The sequence below is a fragment of the Rhodamnia argentea genome, chromosome 10 (genome assembly GCF_020921035.1).
Source record: "Rhodamnia argentea isolate NSW1041297 chromosome 10, ASM2092103v1, whole genome shotgun sequence".
Lineage (NCBI taxonomy): Eukaryota > Viridiplantae > Streptophyta > Magnoliopsida > Myrtales > Myrtaceae > Rhodamnia > Rhodamnia argentea.
Window position 1 is genome coordinate 17,253,681 of NC_063159.1, and position 18,697 is coordinate 17,272,377.

The 18,697-nt window shown below is 41.8% G+C and overlaps 3 protein-coding genes across 11 annotated transcripts; 2 read left to right on the forward strand and 1 right to left on the reverse strand.

Moving 5' to 3' along the window:
- Positions 1-1,019: 1,019 nt before the first annotated feature.
- On the forward strand, positions 1,020-7,728 carry LOC115731597 (phosphoenolpyruvate carboxylase 2). 3 transcript variants are annotated; one of them, XM_030662257.2, is made up of 10 exons: positions 1,025-1,520; positions 2,067-2,458; positions 2,565-2,649; positions 3,319-3,541; positions 4,059-4,162; positions 4,258-4,345; positions 4,464-4,618; positions 4,886-5,884; positions 6,417-6,803; positions 7,248-7,728. In XM_030662257.2, the coding sequence occupies exons 1-10, from the start codon at positions 1,353-1,355 to the stop codon at positions 7,545-7,547; spliced, it is 2,901 nt and encodes a 966-aa protein (XP_030518117.1). In that variant the 5' UTR covers positions 1,025-1,352; the 3' UTR covers positions 7,548-7,728. The 3 variants fall into 3 exon arrangements, 2 of the variants coding, with proteins under 2 accessions (XP_030518159.1, XP_030518117.1); XR_004014263.2 differs by lacking the exons at positions 6,417-6,803; positions 7,248-7,728 and having other exon boundaries at positions 1,023-1,520; positions 4,258-4,380; positions 4,417-4,618; positions 4,886-5,058; XM_030662299.2 differs by lacking the exons at positions 2,067-2,458; positions 2,565-2,649; positions 3,319-3,541; ... (4 more) ...; positions 6,417-6,803; positions 7,248-7,728 and adding an exon at positions 1,822-1,856 and having other exon boundaries at positions 1,020-1,554.
- A 401-nt stretch (positions 7,729-8,129) lies between these two features.
- LOC115731638 (protein CONSERVED ONLY IN THE GREEN LINEAGE 160, chloroplastic) lies at positions 8,130-14,056 on the reverse strand. Of its 4 annotated transcripts, none has more exons than XM_048271089.1 (9): positions 12,759-14,055; positions 11,754-11,803; positions 11,453-11,630; positions 11,133-11,213; positions 10,933-11,024; positions 10,088-10,180; positions 9,160-9,228; positions 8,726-8,886; positions 8,130-8,393 (listed from the first exon to the last, which is right to left on the reverse strand). In XM_048271089.1, exons 1-8 carry the CDS (start codon positions 13,074-13,076, stop codon positions 8,730-8,732), a joined length of 1,038 nt encoding a protein of 345 aa, XP_048127046.1. In that variant the 5' UTR covers positions 13,077-14,055; the 3' UTR covers positions 8,130-8,393; positions 8,726-8,729. The 4 variants fall into 4 exon arrangements, with proteins under 4 accessions (XP_048127046.1, XP_030518173.1, XP_048127047.1 ...); XM_030662313.2 differs by having other exon boundaries at positions 8,697-8,886; XM_048271090.1 differs by having other exon boundaries at positions 8,130-8,886; positions 11,754-11,806; positions 12,762-14,056.
- An 892-nt stretch (positions 14,057-14,948) lies between these two features.
- On the forward strand, positions 14,949-18,323 carry LOC115731654 (14-3-3-like protein D). Of its 4 annotated transcripts, none has more exons than XM_048271098.1 (7): positions 14,949-15,189; positions 15,887-16,193; positions 16,314-16,401; positions 17,012-17,121; positions 17,231-17,373; positions 17,795-17,844; positions 17,929-18,323. In XM_048271098.1, exons 1-7 carry the CDS (start codon positions 15,123-15,125, stop codon positions 17,929-17,931), a joined length of 768 nt encoding a protein of 255 aa, XP_048127055.1. In that variant the 5' UTR covers positions 14,949-15,122; the 3' UTR covers positions 17,932-18,323. The 4 variants fall into 4 exon arrangements, with proteins under 4 accessions (XP_048127055.1, XP_048127054.1, XP_030518214.1 ...); XM_048271097.1 differs by having other exon boundaries at positions 14,950-15,189; positions 17,965-18,323; XM_030662354.2 differs by having other exon boundaries at positions 14,951-15,189; positions 17,792-17,844.
- The last annotated feature ends 374 nt before the right edge of the window (positions 18,324-18,697 follow it).

The following is an 18,697-nucleotide window of genomic DNA, read 5'->3' on the forward strand; positions in this document are numbered from 1 at the left end:
TTTTCAAAAAATGATCATCTTATATCGCTTACATAAATAAATGTTAAAAAAAATAATTGTTAACGAAAAAAATTTAACTATTGATTGTTGTCGATAATGAAAGTTTTTCATTCATTAACTATTTCAAGAGTACAAGCTATCGTCATTACGAAAATGTATTCCAAATCATTCGTTTTTTCGCGAAACAAACGGACGTGAATCAAATCGAAATGGCATCTAATCTTGATCCGATCCGAATGTTGTCTCGGACAAGATGGGATCGAGAGGGAGAGAGAGACCCCCTTGTAGTCAATGCAATAACTAGGATTTAAAGATGGCCACCAAAATAGGGTAACAGCACTAAAAGCACCTTTACAAATTCCACGGTCTGCTCACTTGATGTGAGAAGTCATGCCCAATGTCCTTTACCTCAGAGCCTAGTAGCGACTCCGAAAAAAGAAGGAAAAAAAAAAAAGAGGAGAGGATATGCTATCATCCAAAAGCATATTCCGTCCGGTAAATTTGGAAGCAAGAATCTCGATACCGTCCATGTTGCTCCACAATTCACTCTTTCTTACAGCAGCACTCAACTTCTAGAATTCCATATGTTTCTTTCTTTTTTCTGGTCGTGCCTCTCTTACAACATAGCATGCTTAGTTGTGTTTGGATTGAATCTTATGTTTTATTTCGTCGGTTCCAATCGAGAACACTTAAAAACTTTTACAAAATACAAATGGCGAATATTCAGAGTTTTATGAAATGTCAATTATATTAGCATCTTTTACGAGTCACGATAGTTAGAATTTTGTTCTATTTTGCATATCGTGTTAAATCACGAAATGCCACGTATTTTGTAGCTTAACATGTTCGGTGCTAATTTAAGTCGATCTAAATTGCTTTTCGACAAGAATGAATCTATATGGTTTAAATAATGGGTCTACAAAAATAGATATAAGGTCACGGAAACCTTGCATTTTCAATTAAATTAATAGACGGCGAAAGGCTTGCTCTTTCTATAAATCCAGAGCTCACTCAGGCAGTCACTCTGTACTTCGCTCCCCTCTCTCTCTCTCTCTCTCTCTCTCGTGATCGACTCCTTCAATCTCTCTCCCTGTGCACTTTCTCGTGCAGTGATCGCAGTCTCTGCTTTCACTGTTTTCTCATTTTCCACAATCTTCTCTACCCACTTCACGAGATTCGTTCTCTTCTCCGTGACCCATCAAACCTTTCCAAAGTTGCAATTTTTATACCTGCTCTGTTTCTTTTGTCACCTCTCCACACACCCACGCCCGGAGGGATTTAAGACCGGACAAGTAAAAGGAGAGAAGCTGAGAAGAAGTTTGAGGGGGAGAGAGAGATAGAGAGAGTGAGATATGGCGGCTAGGAATCTGGAAAAGCTTTCTTCGATCGATGCTCAATTGAGGCTGTTGGCACCTGGGAAGGTGTCCGAGGACGACAAGCTCGTCGAGTACGATGCTCTGCTGTTGGACAGATTCCTCGATATTCTTCAGGACTTGCACGGTGAAGATATCAGAGAAACGGTAACGAGTTCTAGTGATTACTGGTTGATACAGCTTTCTGGGTCGTTGTTGTGATGCTGCTGCTTGTGCAGGCAGTTATTGAGTATCCTGAATACAAATCCAAATGTTTGTGAAGTTTTAAACTTTATGTTTGTTTTGGTTTATTGAAACCTATAGAAGCTTGAATTGATCCATTACGCCAATTGAACGGAAGTTTCAAGTTTACCTATACCAAAAAAGGAAGAGAGAAAGTTTGGAATAGCTAGTCTGTGACATACGACCCTGGAACAGAGGAGTCCATGTATCCATTAGTCCTTTTCGTGGTCAAATCATTGTTTTTGAAGGCTAGCAAATGATGTAAACTGTTGCTGGTTCTGCTTACTGGTCTGCTTGTTCTTCAACCTCGTTGTCATATGTAGATGAATTGAAGCTTGTTTTTGGACTTTGGTTCAGTGATTTGGAGTGATGACCTTTTGCAATATTCAGGTGTTTGCTTTTCGCTTTCTATCAAGTAAACTGGGATGATCATGAGAATGCTAACTGTTTATGGACCGATTTCGATTTTAGGTTCAAGAGTGTTATGAGCTTTCAGCGGAGTATGAGGGAAAGCAGGATCCTCAGAAGTTAGAGGAGCTCGGGAATGTGCTGACCAGCTTGGATCCGGGCGATTCTATTGTTATCACGAAATCCTTCTCTCACATGCTGAATCTGGCTAATTTGGCTGAGGAAGTTCAAATTGCATACCGAAGACGAATTAAGTTGAAGAAGGGGGATTTTGCTGATGAGGCATTGGCGACAACTGAGTCAGATATTGAAGAAACCTTGAAGAGACTGGTGGGCCAACTGAATAAGTCTCCTGAGGAAGTTTTTGATGCTTTAAAGAACCAAACGGTTGATCTGGTCTTAACAGCCCATCCTACTCAATCTGTCCGGAGATCATTGCTTCAAAAGCATGCAAGGTACTTTCTGGGCTCCCCAAGTGTTTTAGTTGCTAATGACTTAGCCATTAGTTGACAAACTATTAGTTGATCAAATGCATGTTGATCTCCTTTTGTATACTTCCAGGATCCGCAACTGTTTAACGCAGTTGAATGCCAAAGATATTACTCCTGATGATAAGCAGGAACTTGATGAGGCTCTGCAGAGGGAGGTATGCAAATGCTAGTTGAAGGATAATTAACACAAGACTTATGGGGTTATCCTATGAGCTGTGATTTTCACCTGAAATTGAGTTCAATGAGATGCAAGATGACAATTGCCTCAACTTTCGGTTTTTTCGTTACGCGCTTAAGTGATTTAGGGGAAGGCAAGGCAACTGCTTTAATGACTGTGAAGCTTTTGGTATTGAGTGCATATCATCCTACCTATGGGCTATGGCATATACCCAGTTCTGATGAGATTGATATGCTAAGTTGTCGCCTATATGTGGTTTGACATAGTTCTAACTTTGCTAATTGGATATTGTGCAGTAACAACTAATAAGGGCATCTTGCTGTTTGCTACTTCATATTTTCAGTGTTACTATTTACATATGTTTGTCATTATTCATAAACAAGCGGTGCTAGTTCTAGAACTTGCACCACCTTTTCATTTATAGGTATTGGCATTTTCATCCGTAATTTCTTTTGATCACTGTTCTGCAACATGCGGAGACATTTGCAATTTGTGTCAAAACAATTATATGGGTATTGGTGCAACTGATGATACTAATTTGTCATTCATTTGTACCTTATCTTTGATAGTGCACTTCTATTTTGATTGCGATTTGACAGTATTGAATATATCTGTGTATTAATGGTGATTCATCTTTCATGTCTAGATTCAAGCTGCATTTCGCACTGATGAAATTCGGAGAACTCCCCCAACTCCACAAGATGAGATGAGGGCAGGAATGAGCTATTTCCATGAAACAATATGGAAAGGTGTTCCAAAATTTTTGCGACGAGTTGATACAGCATTGAAGAACATTGGGATAAATGAACGTGTTCCCTACAATGCTCCTCTTATTCAGTTCTCTTCTTGGATGGGAGGGGATCGTGATGGTTTGTAATCTTCATAAGAGCAACCTGGCAGTCCTTTGCAATTAGCGTTTGTCATGATTATTGTTGTAATGACATTATTAGTGTGCTTAACCATAGACATGTACATAGATACATGAGACTAAAGGGAGGACAACACAATTGGGGAAGTTTATAGATTTAGATACAATGCAATCTGTCCGATGTACCATAAATGAATTGATTTCCCTAGCTTCAGGACCATTATGGTACATCGGAGAGATTGCATTGTATCTAAATCTATAAACTTCCTCAATTGTGGCATTAATGCTCGTAAAAAACCCAAGAAAAAGAAGAAAGGCGGTGACAAGATTATTTTTTTGGTTTTGCCGACTTTTTTTTTTTTTTTTTTGGCTTTTAAGCAAACCATGCCAGCAACTAAATTGGGTTCCCTGTCTCTTCTATGCCGATTCCTCACCCCATGCATGTATTAAGAGGCAAAGTAAACCATGTACAAATTTTATTGGCTAGCTCAGTCGTTCATATGTGGCTTTTATCGCAGGAAATCCTAGGGTAACTCCTGAAGTTACTAGGGATGTATGCTTGCTCGCGAGAATGATGGCTGCTAATTTATACTTTTCTCAGATAGAGGATCTGATGTTTGAGGTATTAAATTGTCCTTACTCATTTAATGATTGGTTCATGGCATTTGAATTTTGACAATCCATCATGTTCCTTTCGCATTTGGATTGTCCTGGCAGTTGTCCATGTGGCGTTGCAGTGATGAGCTCAGGGAACGCGCAAACATGCTTCACAGCTCAACCAAAAGAGATGCGAAACATTACATAGGTACGTGGTCCTCTGTCGAGATATCAGTTAATGTGGCAAATATAATCAGTCCTTCCTTTGGAAATCCCCGCCTAAATGCTAACGTTAATTGCATTATTGTCTACAATGTCTATTACAGAGTTTTGGAAACAAGTACCTTCAAATGAACCCTATCGCGTTATTCTTGGCGATGTGAGAGACAAGTTGTACAACACGCGTGAACGCTCTCGGCAATGGTTAGCCAATGGGTTATCTGACATTCCGGAGGACACGGCATTTACCAATGTCGAGCAGGTCTCTCTTCCTTCATGCAAGCCTTGTGTTTTTTATTTAAAATTTGAACTATGACTGAGTTTGATGGTTAATCTGTGTCTTTTCGGTACACTCTATTCCATGCCTAATCTGGACAAGGAGACTTCAAACAGTTTACAACTACGAAATACATAATATTCTGTTTTATACTATTAGTCCTAGAGACGTCAATGACATTTATCTGTTAATGCAAAATTACATTCTATTATTTCTTTGTAAAAACTAAGAGCTCATGATACATCCTTGTAGTTTCTGGAGCCTCTTGAGCTCTGCTACCGCTCGCTTTGCTCGTGTGGTGATCGGTCAATAGCAGATGGAAGCCTTCTTGATTTCTTAAGGCAAGTTTCTACCTTTGGGCTTTCCCTTGTGAGACTCGACATTCGGCAAGAATCGGACAGGCACACTGATGTGATTGATGCTATCACAAAGCACCTGGGTATTGGTTCATATCGCGAATGGTCTGAAGTACGCAGGCAGGAATGGCTCTTATCTGAGCTGAGTGGCAAACGCCCTCTCTTTGGGCCTGATCTTCCCAAAACAGAGGAAATCGCTGATGTCCTGGACACATTCCATGTCATTGCCGAACTTCCTTCAGACAACTTTGGTGCCTACATAATTTCAATGGCAACATCCCCGTCTGATGTGCTTGCTGTCGAGCTTCTACAGCGTGAATGCCATGTAAAGAAGCCTTTGAGGGTTGTACCGTTGTTTGAGAAGCTTGCTGATCTAGAGGCAGCCCCCGCTGCTCTGGCTCGTCTTTTCTCGGTTGACTGGTATAGAAACAGGATTGATGGAAAGCAAGAAGTCATGATCGGCTATTCTGATTCTGGAAAGGATGCTGGTCGTTTCTCTGCCGCTTGGCAGTTATATAAAGCTCAAGAAGAGCTTATAAAGGTGGCCAAGCAATTTGGGGTTAAGCTTACAATGTTTCATGGCCGAGGAGGAACTGTTGGAAGAGGAGGTGGGCCCACCCATCTTGCTATATTGTCGCAGCCACCTGACACGATTCATGGGTCACTTCGTGTGACTGTTCAAGGTGAAGTTATCGAACAGTCGTTTGGAGAGGAGCACTTATGCTTTAGGACACTCCAGCGTTTTACAGCGGCCACACTCGAGCATGGTATGCATCCTCCAGTTTCACCAAAACCAGAATGGCGTGCACTCATGGATGAGATGGCAGTTATTGCAACAAAGGAATACCGTTCAATAGTGTTCCAAGAGCCACATTTCGTTGAGTACTTCCGCCTCGTAAGTTCTTTCTCAAAATTCTCTCTCTGGGTTTCCCACCATTAATCCGTGATAAGTAGTGCCTGTGATCCTGCAAATCGGGTGATAGGAAATATGAAAATTTATTGATGTAGTATGCCCATCTAATTTGCTGCATTTTGTTGATTTTGATTCCCGGGTGCTAAGTAACTAGGAAGCCCTATCTTGCATTAATTGGAAAATATGCAGACTAACCTTCATTAAGTGGCATTTACCCAAAAAAAAAAAAATTCATTAAGTGGCATGGACCTTTCTCTAAGTCAAGTAAACTAGAAGATTGTAAATGATCATCTTCACAGAGAAGAATTCTGCAATAAGGATCATAATCTCCTACAATATCTAAGAAGTAAATTATTTACTTGCCACCATTTGCTTATGCATCAATAAGCTTAATCCATGATCTTTTTTCGTCTTTATAAATGTTATCTCGTGTCAAAATAAGTGCTCATGTTCTGGTACTTGAAGACTCCAGAAACTATTAAAGCTAAGAATGGTGGTTCTTTTAATGTTGCAGGCCACACCCGAATTGGAGTATGGTCGGATGAACATTGGAAGTCGTCCATCAAAGAGGAAGCCTAGTGGAGGCATTGAGTCACTTCGCGCAATCCCATGGATCTTTGCATGGACTCAGACAAGGTTTCATCTTCCAGTGTGGCTTGGCTTTGGTGCAGCATTTAAGTATATCATTCAAAAGGACATAAAGAATCTCCACATGCTTCGGGAGATGTGCAAGCAGTGGCCATTTTTCAGAGTGACCATTGACTTGGTTGAAATGGTGTTTGCAAAGGGAGATCCTGGAATTGCTGCTTTATATGACAAGCTTCTAGTGTCTGAAGAATTGCAGCCATTTGGAGAGCGCTTGAGGGCTAATTATGAGGAAACTAAGGGCCTTCTTCTCCAGGTAATATACTATTGAATCTTGAAAATCGAACCTCTTGGACCTCCTAACTATGGCAAACTCATTGTTTGTGGCTGGGTTAACTAGGGCTTCCGTTGATATTCACGTGGGTTGGCACCGTGACTTTAGTTTTTAGCTGAGTTGGGATAACCTCAAATGACCTGAATGGGACTGAATTTACCTCAATGCTTGGCATTTCCCGTTCATATACAATAATAGTTCGAAATCTTGAATAGATGTGCTGGAATAGATCAGGTTTTCTATTCGGTTCAGTTATTTGTGGTTCCGCCTACACAATGGATCAGTTCAGGAGTGTTCAGGTCTGTTTAGATTTACCAACTGCCTGCCCTATCGGCCTGGTTTTCTCTCTTAAAACATACAAACAGAGGACTTCAGCTCTAAGACTAGAAAGTAGTATTGACATAAACTTGCTTTTCTCGGTGACAGATTGCTGGACACAAGGATCTACTTGAAGGAGACCCGTATTTGAAGCAGAGGCTTCGTCTCCGTGATGCATACATCACGACTCTCAATGTCTGCCAAGCATACACCCTGAAACGGATTCGCGACACCGATTACCATGTGAAGCTGAGGCCACACTTGTCGAAAGAGTACATGGAATCGAGCAGCAAGCCTGCTGCAGAGCTCGTGAAGCTGAACCCCACCAGCGACTACGCCCCAGGTCTTGAAGACACTCTTATCTTGACGATGAAGGGCATTGCTGCTGGCATGCAGAACACTGGTTGAGGCTTATGCTCTATATTAGTATGGTTTGTAAGAAATGCATGGTATTTAGGAGATCACAGGAACAAAGTAGTGGTCAATAAATGAGCCTTGTTTATGACGGAACCCGCTTTGTAAGCAGCAAAAAAAGTTTTTTTAACTCTTTCTGCTGGCATTATGATATATCATTTAACCTCGATCTTTAGAAAACTCTTGGTACAATCTATGTAATTAGAGCTGAGGTTGGGCAGAATACATCTTATGCCCAGCAGAACTGCGGTACATTAGCGAGAGGGCGGATTGGAGTAGGGGCGAGACACATCAAACTTGGCAATAGCCAAAAAATAAAAATAAAAATAAGGTACATGACAAAAACAATGCGGAACCTGCTGAAGTTTGTCTTGGTTCATTAAATTCAAGCAGCTCATTACCAGTTTCGAGATTCGACCATGGAAAATAAAAGTATGTACCTTGGTGAAGAAATTAGTAGGGTGACGAGAAACGGCATCGAATTTGCAAAAACTGGAATATTCGTGTCTTCATGTTGGAGTCCACAGGCTAATTCCAACAACTTTGATTAGCATAAGGGCAATCAAGTTGTTCGCAACAATTGCTTCATCAAGAATAAAAGTTGTTTGCGCAATCTGATATATGAGATCCATTTACAGTTACAGATCACAGCATGCTGTCCATGCACGAGAATTACAACATGCGTCTGGCGAGATAACAAGTGCGATCCACCAGCCTGCTCTCTGCAGCTCGGTTGACTCTCCTTCTTGGGTAGGGTCTCGAGCACAATCACTCCATAAGAATTACTGGGGTCAAACCGAGACCCCCCAACCAGGTTCTGTCACTGGGGAACTCTGTTAACTGCAGAGAAAAAGGCTTATGGAAATTAGATTATCAGGGCAATATCCATGTTAGTTCAGTAAAGCAAGAGGAGCTTCAATTTGTCCTTGTGTTTTTCACATAAAGGTATTGCCATCGACAATAAATAGCCTGAGAGATTTGCTATCTGACACTTCATAGACCATGAGTGAAGATTAGACAACCACAGAAGGGAAAGTAGGCAGATCACACAATATAATATGAAGTTCTAATTTTTGATTTGATGACAGTCGAAAGCTCTCATAACAACACACGAACCATTTCTTAGATTAAAACATAACATACCCCCAAAAGCAGCTCTGGATTTGTAACATCTGCTTAAGAAGAGGATTCATCTGGGACTCTGTCATTTTTCGTGAGAGTGCTGACTGATTCTTCAACAGCTTGAACAAATGTAGCAATTTTATAGGTGAAAAATCCGACTAACATTGGTATCAACTCCAAATGCATTGTTCCATATTCTGGAACAAGGATCCTGCACCCAAGAACAATTAGGTTAAACACGAACGAGGAATACATTACAATTTAATGCTTTGCCAAGCAAATTAAAAAGGCCACAAGGGTGGTAGTGTTACTTAAGATGCAGGTTGAATAGTACAAAAGTGAACTCCAGTAAAACCACAAAGACGAGTTCTCTGAGAAACTCAAAGCACTAACTTGTCAAATGGAGTACATTTCAGAGAGAGAGCATTCCGGTGGCAACAAGCCAGCTTGTCCTAGAGAGTAAAGTAAGCCTAAAGTTACTTACGCATTCCACCGATTGTAGATCATGACTAAAACAACAGGAACTAGAAGCCTCGGCTGTCCAATTGCACCTCTGCAAGTAAAGTTTCCAATGACAAGAAAATGCATTCACATTACACATAATTAATCAGCACAGCAATGAAAAAGTTCATGAGACTTAAGCTCAGAAAAAAGAATAAAAAACTGACTAATTTCATCTATGCAAATAACTGGTGTATAGGGGAAAGGAAATACTTTTTGAACCTGTATAGTTGCCATGTTAAAACCATTACTTCTGGAGGCTAAGTCATTAATAGGAATCGTCCTCGGCGTTTCAGTAACATTTGAACTCCACTATAACTTTTATGGGGCATAGCGTGGCACAACTAAATCAGTAAAGCCCAGTCAAATACGCAATAGCACCCTAGGTCTTAAGCCGTCTGATCATGTAACTTACTATTAACAGCTGCAAAATATCCCTACAATTGAATGCACAAAGCTAATTGTACAGTGTCGCTGTCAACTTGAACGGCAATACCAACATGAAGACTAATAATGTCATTGGGTAAACTCCAAGGAGAAACACCAACTTTGATGAAATATATATGCACAGAGCAATCAGTCATCATGATCATAGTTCAAATCTGTTAGCTTGAATGAACTAGATGACAATTTGCACAGGCAGCTCATGACATGGTAAGTAGGAACACCTCTGATCCTAGCAGCATATGTTGTAGATAGTTAAACTACATCTGACGATATCACTTAACCACTACTAAATTGCCATCAATATTCACATGGTGCTCCTACATATGATCCTGACCAAACTACTCCAGCAACTAGCTGCTCTGCCAATGACCATTAACAGTGGTGGGAACAGATGCACTGCATCTTAATGGTATTCGCCATCGGGTGTAGCTCAAAACACAGTCAAACAAAGATCAGGTACATACTTTATCAGCCCCTTAGCGCCATCTGCCATGGAATCCACACTGCTCCCAAGCATCCTTATATAAACCAAGGAACCAAGAAAACCGACACCGAAGCTGAAACATAAGCAGAATATAAGCAGAGAGATTCGCTTAAGAAGGTTTTTAAGCATTTCAGTATCATCAATATGTGTTGCCCATATCCACGAAGAAAAAAAACAATGTATAGCCCATATTACAAAATTAAGAAGTGCAAAAATTCCAGAGATAGATGCGCTGTATAGTAATCTCTTTAAATGCTTAACTATGGTTTACAAGTCTCTTCTTTAGAGATTTCGGCACAGTTAAATACCACTCATCATCTCTGCTACTAAGTATCATTATTATTGCATGCAGCTAGTCATTGACAACAGCAGTCAAGCAGACAGTCCATAGAACTAAAGGCAATAAATAACTATAACTAAGATCGTGAGCTTATTTTTGTTAACCATTTCTAGACTCTTATGAACTCACTATGCGTTAAAAGCCCCAACAAGTTTCCAATGTGTGCATTCCTTTATATAAGAACTTGGTTGAAGATGTCTCAAATCGATTATAACTCGAATGGATTTCAGTAACATAGAATCTCGAAGCATTGATCCATTAGTTCCCAAATAATGTTTGGAATTGGAACCATACAATACCAACTTATAAAAATACATGGAACTTATTGATGAGGCATATGAGGATAGATTTAAATGCAGAAGAATATGTGGACACAAGTGGGTATTCCAAAAAGAATTTTGACAAAGAGCAAACAGTCAAGCTAACAGTTAAGCCAAAAATATAGCAAACTAAAGTCAATACGGATATTTAGAAGATCCACCCACCTAGCACCAATTTCGGGAGAATAACAAAAATAAGTTGAGACAAGACCAATGCCACCTACACCAAGAGTGAGGACTTGCAATTTTTCCTTTAACTGTAAAATGAAAATACATCACAAACAAGTATGAGATAATAATATCACCACGAGAGGTACTGCAATAGCTAAGGCCTAAATAAGAAATACAGTAGCCACTCAATACACCTTATAGTATCGCTCCTTTGACTGAGCAGCTAATACATTTGGGTCACCTTGAGGTCGCCTCAACTCGCGGAACATGACATCCTATACGCAAGCTATATTAGAAACCCAACTCTAACAATATTTACACAATTCTAAAATGGAAGTAAGAATAAGAGCAATTTGCATTTAATCAAACATAAGTTTGAAAGTCAAGCTTCGAGATGATGCAAATGAGACTCAACAAAGTCTTAATGGATCAGGCAGGACTACATCAAATGTGATCCTCTAGCCAACACATAGCACATCAGAGACGGCTGAGATTGATGATAAAGATTACTTACACTTCCCCCGGTGGCAGCTTTACTTGCTCTATCCCACTTCTCTTGCTCACGGCGCGTTGGCGCCGGTCTCCATCTGGGCAAAGTACTGGATTTGTCCTGGTCCATATTATCCTCGACTGGCTGTTTTGACACTGTCTTTAATGGTCTCGTGAGCTCTTTGCTCAAATCAACTTCTAGACTGCAAGAACCCTACCCATTAACTTTCCATAAAATAAAATTTCTCATTACACCTTTTTTATAATAAATAAATAAGGCACTGAGGAAGAATCTAAAGTATTGCATGGAAGGAGAAAGAACCAACCTGTCAAGGGTCATTACTCTGTTCAAGCTCAAAAAGCCAGAAGGCTTTTCCTGTAAACGCCAAAAAAGAAATGATGTTGGAGCCATAACATGCAACAAATCCACAGAAAAAGTCTGCAAGATAAACCTTCTATCTGCAAATTCTACAGGTATACCAAGGCCTTTGGCCAATGAGAACATTTCTTGCTGAGAAGCTTGTAGGTCTTCATCAGCTAGGACAATTACTTTCATAGGTTGAACCTGAGTAGCCTCTCCAAATCATTAACTGATAAGTAAATTAAGGTCAGAAATGAACACATTCACCGTTAATCCAACCTCTTTAATCAATTCTTCTTGTCCAGATGTTCCCATTCTTTTCTTTTCTACTTAGATACTGTGGTGTTTTCTTTTTCTTTTCCTTCGATTAAAAAACTGTTCTCTCCAGTCATCACATAATGCCCTCAAAAACAAAAACCGTCAATAATTTGTGTTTCATTTTGCTGACTTCAATCGTTGGACAGCTTGAGTTTTCTTTCCCATGCTAGGTTCCTCTTTTTCCCCCCTCAAGCATGACAACTTAGGTGTGCTGACGAAATCACCTTGCAAATTTGCATCAACTCATCATTCAGCATTTACATAATCGAATGAAACATAAAGCTCATACAACTTGCGGCTCCAAAGTTCTCATGAATGCATATACCAATATAAGAGAGAGTACATGCCAGCAAAATCGCAATGCCCACCATACATACTGAACAAAGCCCACCATACATGCTGAACAATGCCCAATTCTATCCAGTCAACCACACCACCAAACCAAATCTTTCAAATGTGTAAACCGAATTTCCACTAAAAGGAAAAGAAAATGGAGGGGCGCTCTGGCAAGGCAAGGCCATGCTTTGATCAACACAAGATCATATTTTTCCAACGAATCGATTCTCTAAGCAATAAACAATCAACCAGAAGCTAACCATCAGCATCCAGACTTCAGAAAAAGAAAAACACAATTGAGACTCAACGCACTTACATTAACAGGCGGCGATTCGATAGAGGAGCCGTCCTCCTCCTGGATCATCCTCTTGAACCGGCCCACGAAGTCCTTGTTCCAAATGAACTCGTCGGAGCTGAGCGGATCCTCCCCCTCGCCGCCCCAGTACTTCCGTAGCTTCGTCGTCGTCGGCGGGCCTCCGTACTCGCCGGGAGCGACGCCGGTGGACCACTTCATCGGCTTCTTCTTGGGGAGTATGATCTTCGTCGGCCTAGGGTTCGGCGGGGTAGGCGTCTGCGAGTCCGGAGGGACGGGCGTCGCGGCGGACGTCACCGAGATATAGTTGAGAATCGCCATCAACGATGGTTCGAGAGGAGGATGAGTGGATAGCGTAGTTCAGAGCCTCCTGGCCGCCGTCGCTACCGAAGAAACAGCCAACCTACAGAGCCGCGCGTCGATGAAGAACTTGGAAGGGGAGGCGAGAAAGTGCGGGAAAATATCAGAGAAGAAGATGTTGCAGGAGTATGTGTCCGTTAGCGTTCCACATCTGTTTCCCATTGTCGCTCGTAAAGATATTATGACGTCATTTTTATTCCGAATGACGATGACCCAGCACTTGCGTCAAGCGGAACGTCGCTACTGGCGTTCGCATGATTCCATCGTCCCGACATTTCGACAGTTACTTGGTGTGTCGTTCACCGATTCCCACTTTCCTTCCACGATCTTCCCGCTCCATTCCTTGGATTCTCTAGAGATGAGTCCCGAGCGTACGAAGCCTCCTGATTCGCCCTCGGACTCGGATCTCTTCTCCCCTCGCTATTCATCTGCGTCCTACAGTCCTAGACGCGATCGCCGCCGTAGATTGTTGTCTCCAGATTCGACCCGCGACAACGTCAACATTGATTACCTCGGTTCGTCTCGGTCACCATGCGAGTCCGGTGAAGACGAGTACGAAAATCCCGCTTCCGAAGATGTTGGGACACATGGCGGCTCGGGATCCATCTCCGTGCAGTTCCCCGCGCCGAAGGCTGGGGGCAGCATTATGAAACCGGAGGCCTCCTCGACGTCGCCGAGATTTCCACAGGCAATGCCTTATGTTCATGTTGCGCCGATACCCGTGTTCCGCGGCACGCCCGTGGAATGCCCTGTCGCGCACTTGAGCCGGTTCGCCAAAGTCTGCCGGGCGAACGACGCGGACTCCCCCGACACGATGTCGAGGATCTTCCCCGTGACCCTGGAGCACGAGGCGGCCCTGTGGTACGACCTGAACATCGAGCCGTACCGCTCTTTGCTCGGGTGGGACGACGTGAAGGCCTCCTTCTTGCAGGCCTACCAGAAAATCGAACTCCTGGACCAACTGAGGTCGCAACTCACGACGCTGAACCAAGGGCGCGACGAATGCGTGCGCTCCTACTTCCTGAGGCTCCAGCTGATCCTGCAGAGATGGCCCGACCACGGGCTCCCCGAGGGACTGATCAAGGGAATCTTCGTGGACGGGCTGAGGCGGGAGCTCCGGGAGTGGGTCGTCCAGCAGAGGCCCGAGTCGCTGGACGACGTGCTGAGGCTGGCGTTCGGGTACGAGCAAGTGAAGGGCGTGAAGGGGTCGTCGGTTGACGGGGCCGGCGATTGTGGGTTCTGCGGGGGGCGGCACGAGGAGAGCGGGTGCGAGGTCAGGGAGAGGATGAGAGGGCTGTGGCTGGAGAGCAAGGAGAAGAAGATGGGAGTTGGGCTGGTGAGCGAGAGCGAGAGCGAGAGGGATGGCGGCGATCGAGGCGAGGAGGTTGGGAGGTCGGTCTCGATCGGTTCGACGAGCCTAAGGAAGAGGCAGTGCCAGTGTTGGAAGCATCAGTGCTCCAGGAAGAGGCTGGAGAGGAGCAATAGCCTTGTCGTGACTAGGAGGACTAGGGGGGGGTGTCCTAACGTGGAATGAGTAGAAATTCTAATTTTTCTTTTTCTTTTATTATTATTATTATTTTTTTTTTTTGGGTTTCAATTAAAAGGGGATTTTAAGTTGATCACATGTTATAATGATGTCCAAATTTCTTTTTATTCTACTGTTTTGTTTAAACTTACAATTATGGTCGATGTGTTCGATTTTCCTTTTATTGTCGTATGGTTATCTTTTTTTCATCTCAATAGTACACCACGACTCCAAGAAGGACACTTGCCTTGGCATCTACACGTGGAAGGTTTGTATTGGGCATCCGGTCGTCTTCTGTCCAAAAAGCAACCTACTCCCGACCACAGTCCTACTGTTCGCTCCAACATGTCTAAATCATTACTCGCAGAATTCGATTTGATTCGCCGTGTTGATCCATCGATTGATCGATCGATACCAATTCATATTAATCTCTCTCTCTCTCTCTCTCTCTCTCTCTCTCTCCATTCCTGTGAGATCGAGCTATGGACTCCTCCCGCGAGAGCCTAGTCTACGTTGCGAAGCTGGCGGAGCAAGCTGAGCGTTACGAGGGTCAGTTAGGGTTTTCTGTTGTTTCTCTCCATACCCTTTTTTTTCTCCTTCCTTTTTCTGGTCCGTGATTTCGTTGCCCAACAGCTTGAATTTTGGTTTGAAGCACTGTTTTGAGTTTTTGGCTCAATCATGGATTGCTAGCAGCTTCTCGGTGCGTGTGCTTCGCGTATTTCATCTTACTAGCTCGAGCTTAGGTGTTGCGAATTAGAAGAGCTTTAATTGCAGTCGATCAGTCGGCATTTGAGTCAATTTGATATCTTTAGTGAGTTGGGCGTGATATGCTTTTTTGGTTCGTTGTGATGTATCCTCGGATTATAGCGTATTCTGCTGCTTTCGATTCGCAGCTGAACATTCTGTGTAGTGAGGCTAGTTACGATAAGATCCTTGATCTTACTATTTAAAGTCATATCTTCAATAAAAAAAAAATTTAAAAAAAAGGTAGCTTATCTGATGGTGGTCACTGTTTTTCCTTCTGCTCAGTGGCATGTAATCAAGATCCTGTCAAGTCTCAACATTTTCCTGACATAAGCTAAGCTTATAATGATCCCGCATTTGGAAGTTGAAATATGTGAAATTCGTGATTGGGTATCGGCTTGATAGGTGATATTGGGGGTCCACTAGATGCTGTCTCCCTAGAAGGTTGTTTCTTCTGTTCTTGGTTCGCATTCTACCTTTCTGATAGTATTTGTGTTGGTAGAGATGGTGGACGAAATGAAGAAGGTTGCGAAGCTCAATGTTGCATTAACCATTGAAGAGAGAAACCTGCTGTCTGTTGGGTACAAAAATGTTGTTGGGGCTCGGAGGGCATCATGGAGGATTCTGACATCCATAGAGCAAAAGGAAGATGCAAGGGGGAACGATATCAGCGTGAAGCGAATCAAAGATTACAGGAAGAAGGTTGAATCAGAGCTATCCAGCATCTGCAGTGATATCATGGTTGTACTTGATGAGCATGTCATTCCTTCAGCATCAGACGGTGAATCCAAAGTTTTCTACTATAAGATGTAAGATATCATATGTTGCTAGTAGACGACTTTTCCCTGTTTCTGGAGTAAGGCTTTCTATGCCAAGAGATAACTAAGAATTGGTCCATCCATGTGTTTGGTGGAACTTGGCCTTCACAGGAAAGGAGACTACTACCGTTATCTTGCAGAATTTAAGGCTGGTGACGAGAAGAAAGAGGTTGCTGAACTGTCAATGAAAGCGTATGAGGTTCGTAGTTGGTTTTCTTTTATATAGTTGGTGAATTTTCCCGTTTAGATGTAATTGTCCAACTAAGGAAGTAGGGAAAATGTAAGGAGAATGCTGGTTGACTAAGATCACCCAGTCTGGCCTTCCTTTAGAATATATCATTTGCAATTTTCAGTCTCTGCTGTAAAGTTTATGCACAAGGTTGTTCGGGGAATGTCTGTGGCATTCCCTGTTGAAGCTTTATTATCTATTGTTTGCAATAACTCTGGTTGTATCAGACCAACCACTAGTTCTGTTCTTTTTCAAATTTGTCATGAGATGATTTAAATTGAAATATTTGTTTTTATTTTTCCATGAGACAATTCGAGTAAAATTTAGGATCTCTGTTTTCCATCTGAACAAGAATATAAGTCTTCTTCTGTCTGCTTGATAATCCGAGTCTTGGCAATGATCAACCTAATACTCTGTTTAATGCTAAGATATTCTCAGGGATTGTCAATACGAAATATAGCTGTCTTATCTTAAATTCTTAATGATATGTGTGTCCCAATTGTTGTTTTAATGCCTGATTCAATTCTTTCTCGCTTTTCCTTACGCTCTAATTGCTCTTTTGTTGCATGTACCCAATCAGATGGCTACAAGTATTGCAGAGTCTGATTTGCCTTGTACACATCCCATCCGCCTTGGTTTGGCTTTGAATTTTTCGGTGTTTTACTATGAGATCCTCAACTCAGCTGAAAGGTCTGTGTGATGGTTATGAACTTTAGCTTGATGTTTATGTCTCTGTTTGACTTTTATTTTCTTATTTTACTGTTTTTTTTTTTTTTGTTGTTGTCCTCTTTTCTGCCAGGGCATGCCACATTGCAAAGCAAGCATTTGATGATGCAATAGCGGAACTTGACAACCTCAATGAGGAGTCTTACAAAGATAGCACTTTGATCATGCAACTTCTCAGGGACAATCTCACATTGTGGACCTCTGACATCGAAGGAGGTGAGAGAATTTAACTTGTTATGAATGTTGTTGAATGATTTTTTGGGATTTGTTTCACTTATATGTCATTGTCTTCAAAAGTTAAAAAATGACCATCATACTCTAATTGCAACTTTGTTTCCTTGGGTCGACTTTCTCTTTTTCCTTTTTATGTGAGGACAGGGAGTTTGATGGGTATGTATTTGTGTAACATTTAATTGTTTGAGAATCGTACTGTCAGGCAAAGGGACAATTCTGTTTTGTTTCCCAATTTAATTGATTATGCTTTTTCTGTGGTATCTGTATGTAGGAAACCAATGTTGGTTTTCAGTGTTCAATAACCAACTTGAAACATTAACTTCTGAAGTCTAAATTACTCTCCGCTTCCCCTTTCATTCATCTTCCGGATCTTTAGTTTCTGTTTTCCATCTTGTAACAGAAGATGCACAAAAGGTAAATGGCTCAGCTAAACTTGGTATGGAGGAAGGAGAGGTAGGCCGTCCATTTAAACCAGCTTTGTGGCAAAGATGAGTTCACACTTCGTACTCACCATTTGGCAATTTTTTTTTTCTGCAGTAAAACAGGTGTAAGCTTGAATCATATGCCTTGCAGTGAAAATCGAATGGAGCTCACAATATGCACAGCTGGAGATATAACCTTATTCTACTGTACTATGTCATTTTAAGTCCTGTACTGAGTACTCTTGCTTAGGTGTGGTCGGTCGGGTTGCTTTTCCTCAGGTTTCTCCTTTTGGTTATGATTGGATGGAAATTGGTTTGATATGGCGCTTTTCCTACTATTAAAATTTGTACTACTGTCAAGCTGGATTGTTCTGTTTACGTCATTTTCTTGGTCCAGTGTCAGGTCCAGTGTCAATCACAACGTGTTTGGTTGCTTCTACGTCTGCCTGTGAAGTTTGGGCCAGAATCCTATGCAATTAATATGCTATTATAGTGTTTGATTTGCCCTTTTATGAGGACTGGATATGAAACTTCTACATGTTCTGCAGCCCGCCTCTTGGTTTGAACTATTTTGTTGAATTGAAAGTGAGTATTGGAAATTTCTGATACTCTTCATTGCAACCATGCCGTCCATAGTTCTGTGTCTGCATAATCACAGTAACTGTTCATCCGATGGGAACATGCACCTTTTCCTTTGGGGATCAGGTATACAAATCCATGCTTTCATTGTAAAATTTGTGCCTGGAGAAGTACGTATTTGGTTTTTTTTTTAAGGAAACTACCACTGCACCACTAGCGGAATTAGTCAATTCAATAGCAGCTCTGGTAAGAAAGAATACACAAGATGCCTCCGAATCACTCCATTTTATAGCGCGGGGAATAAT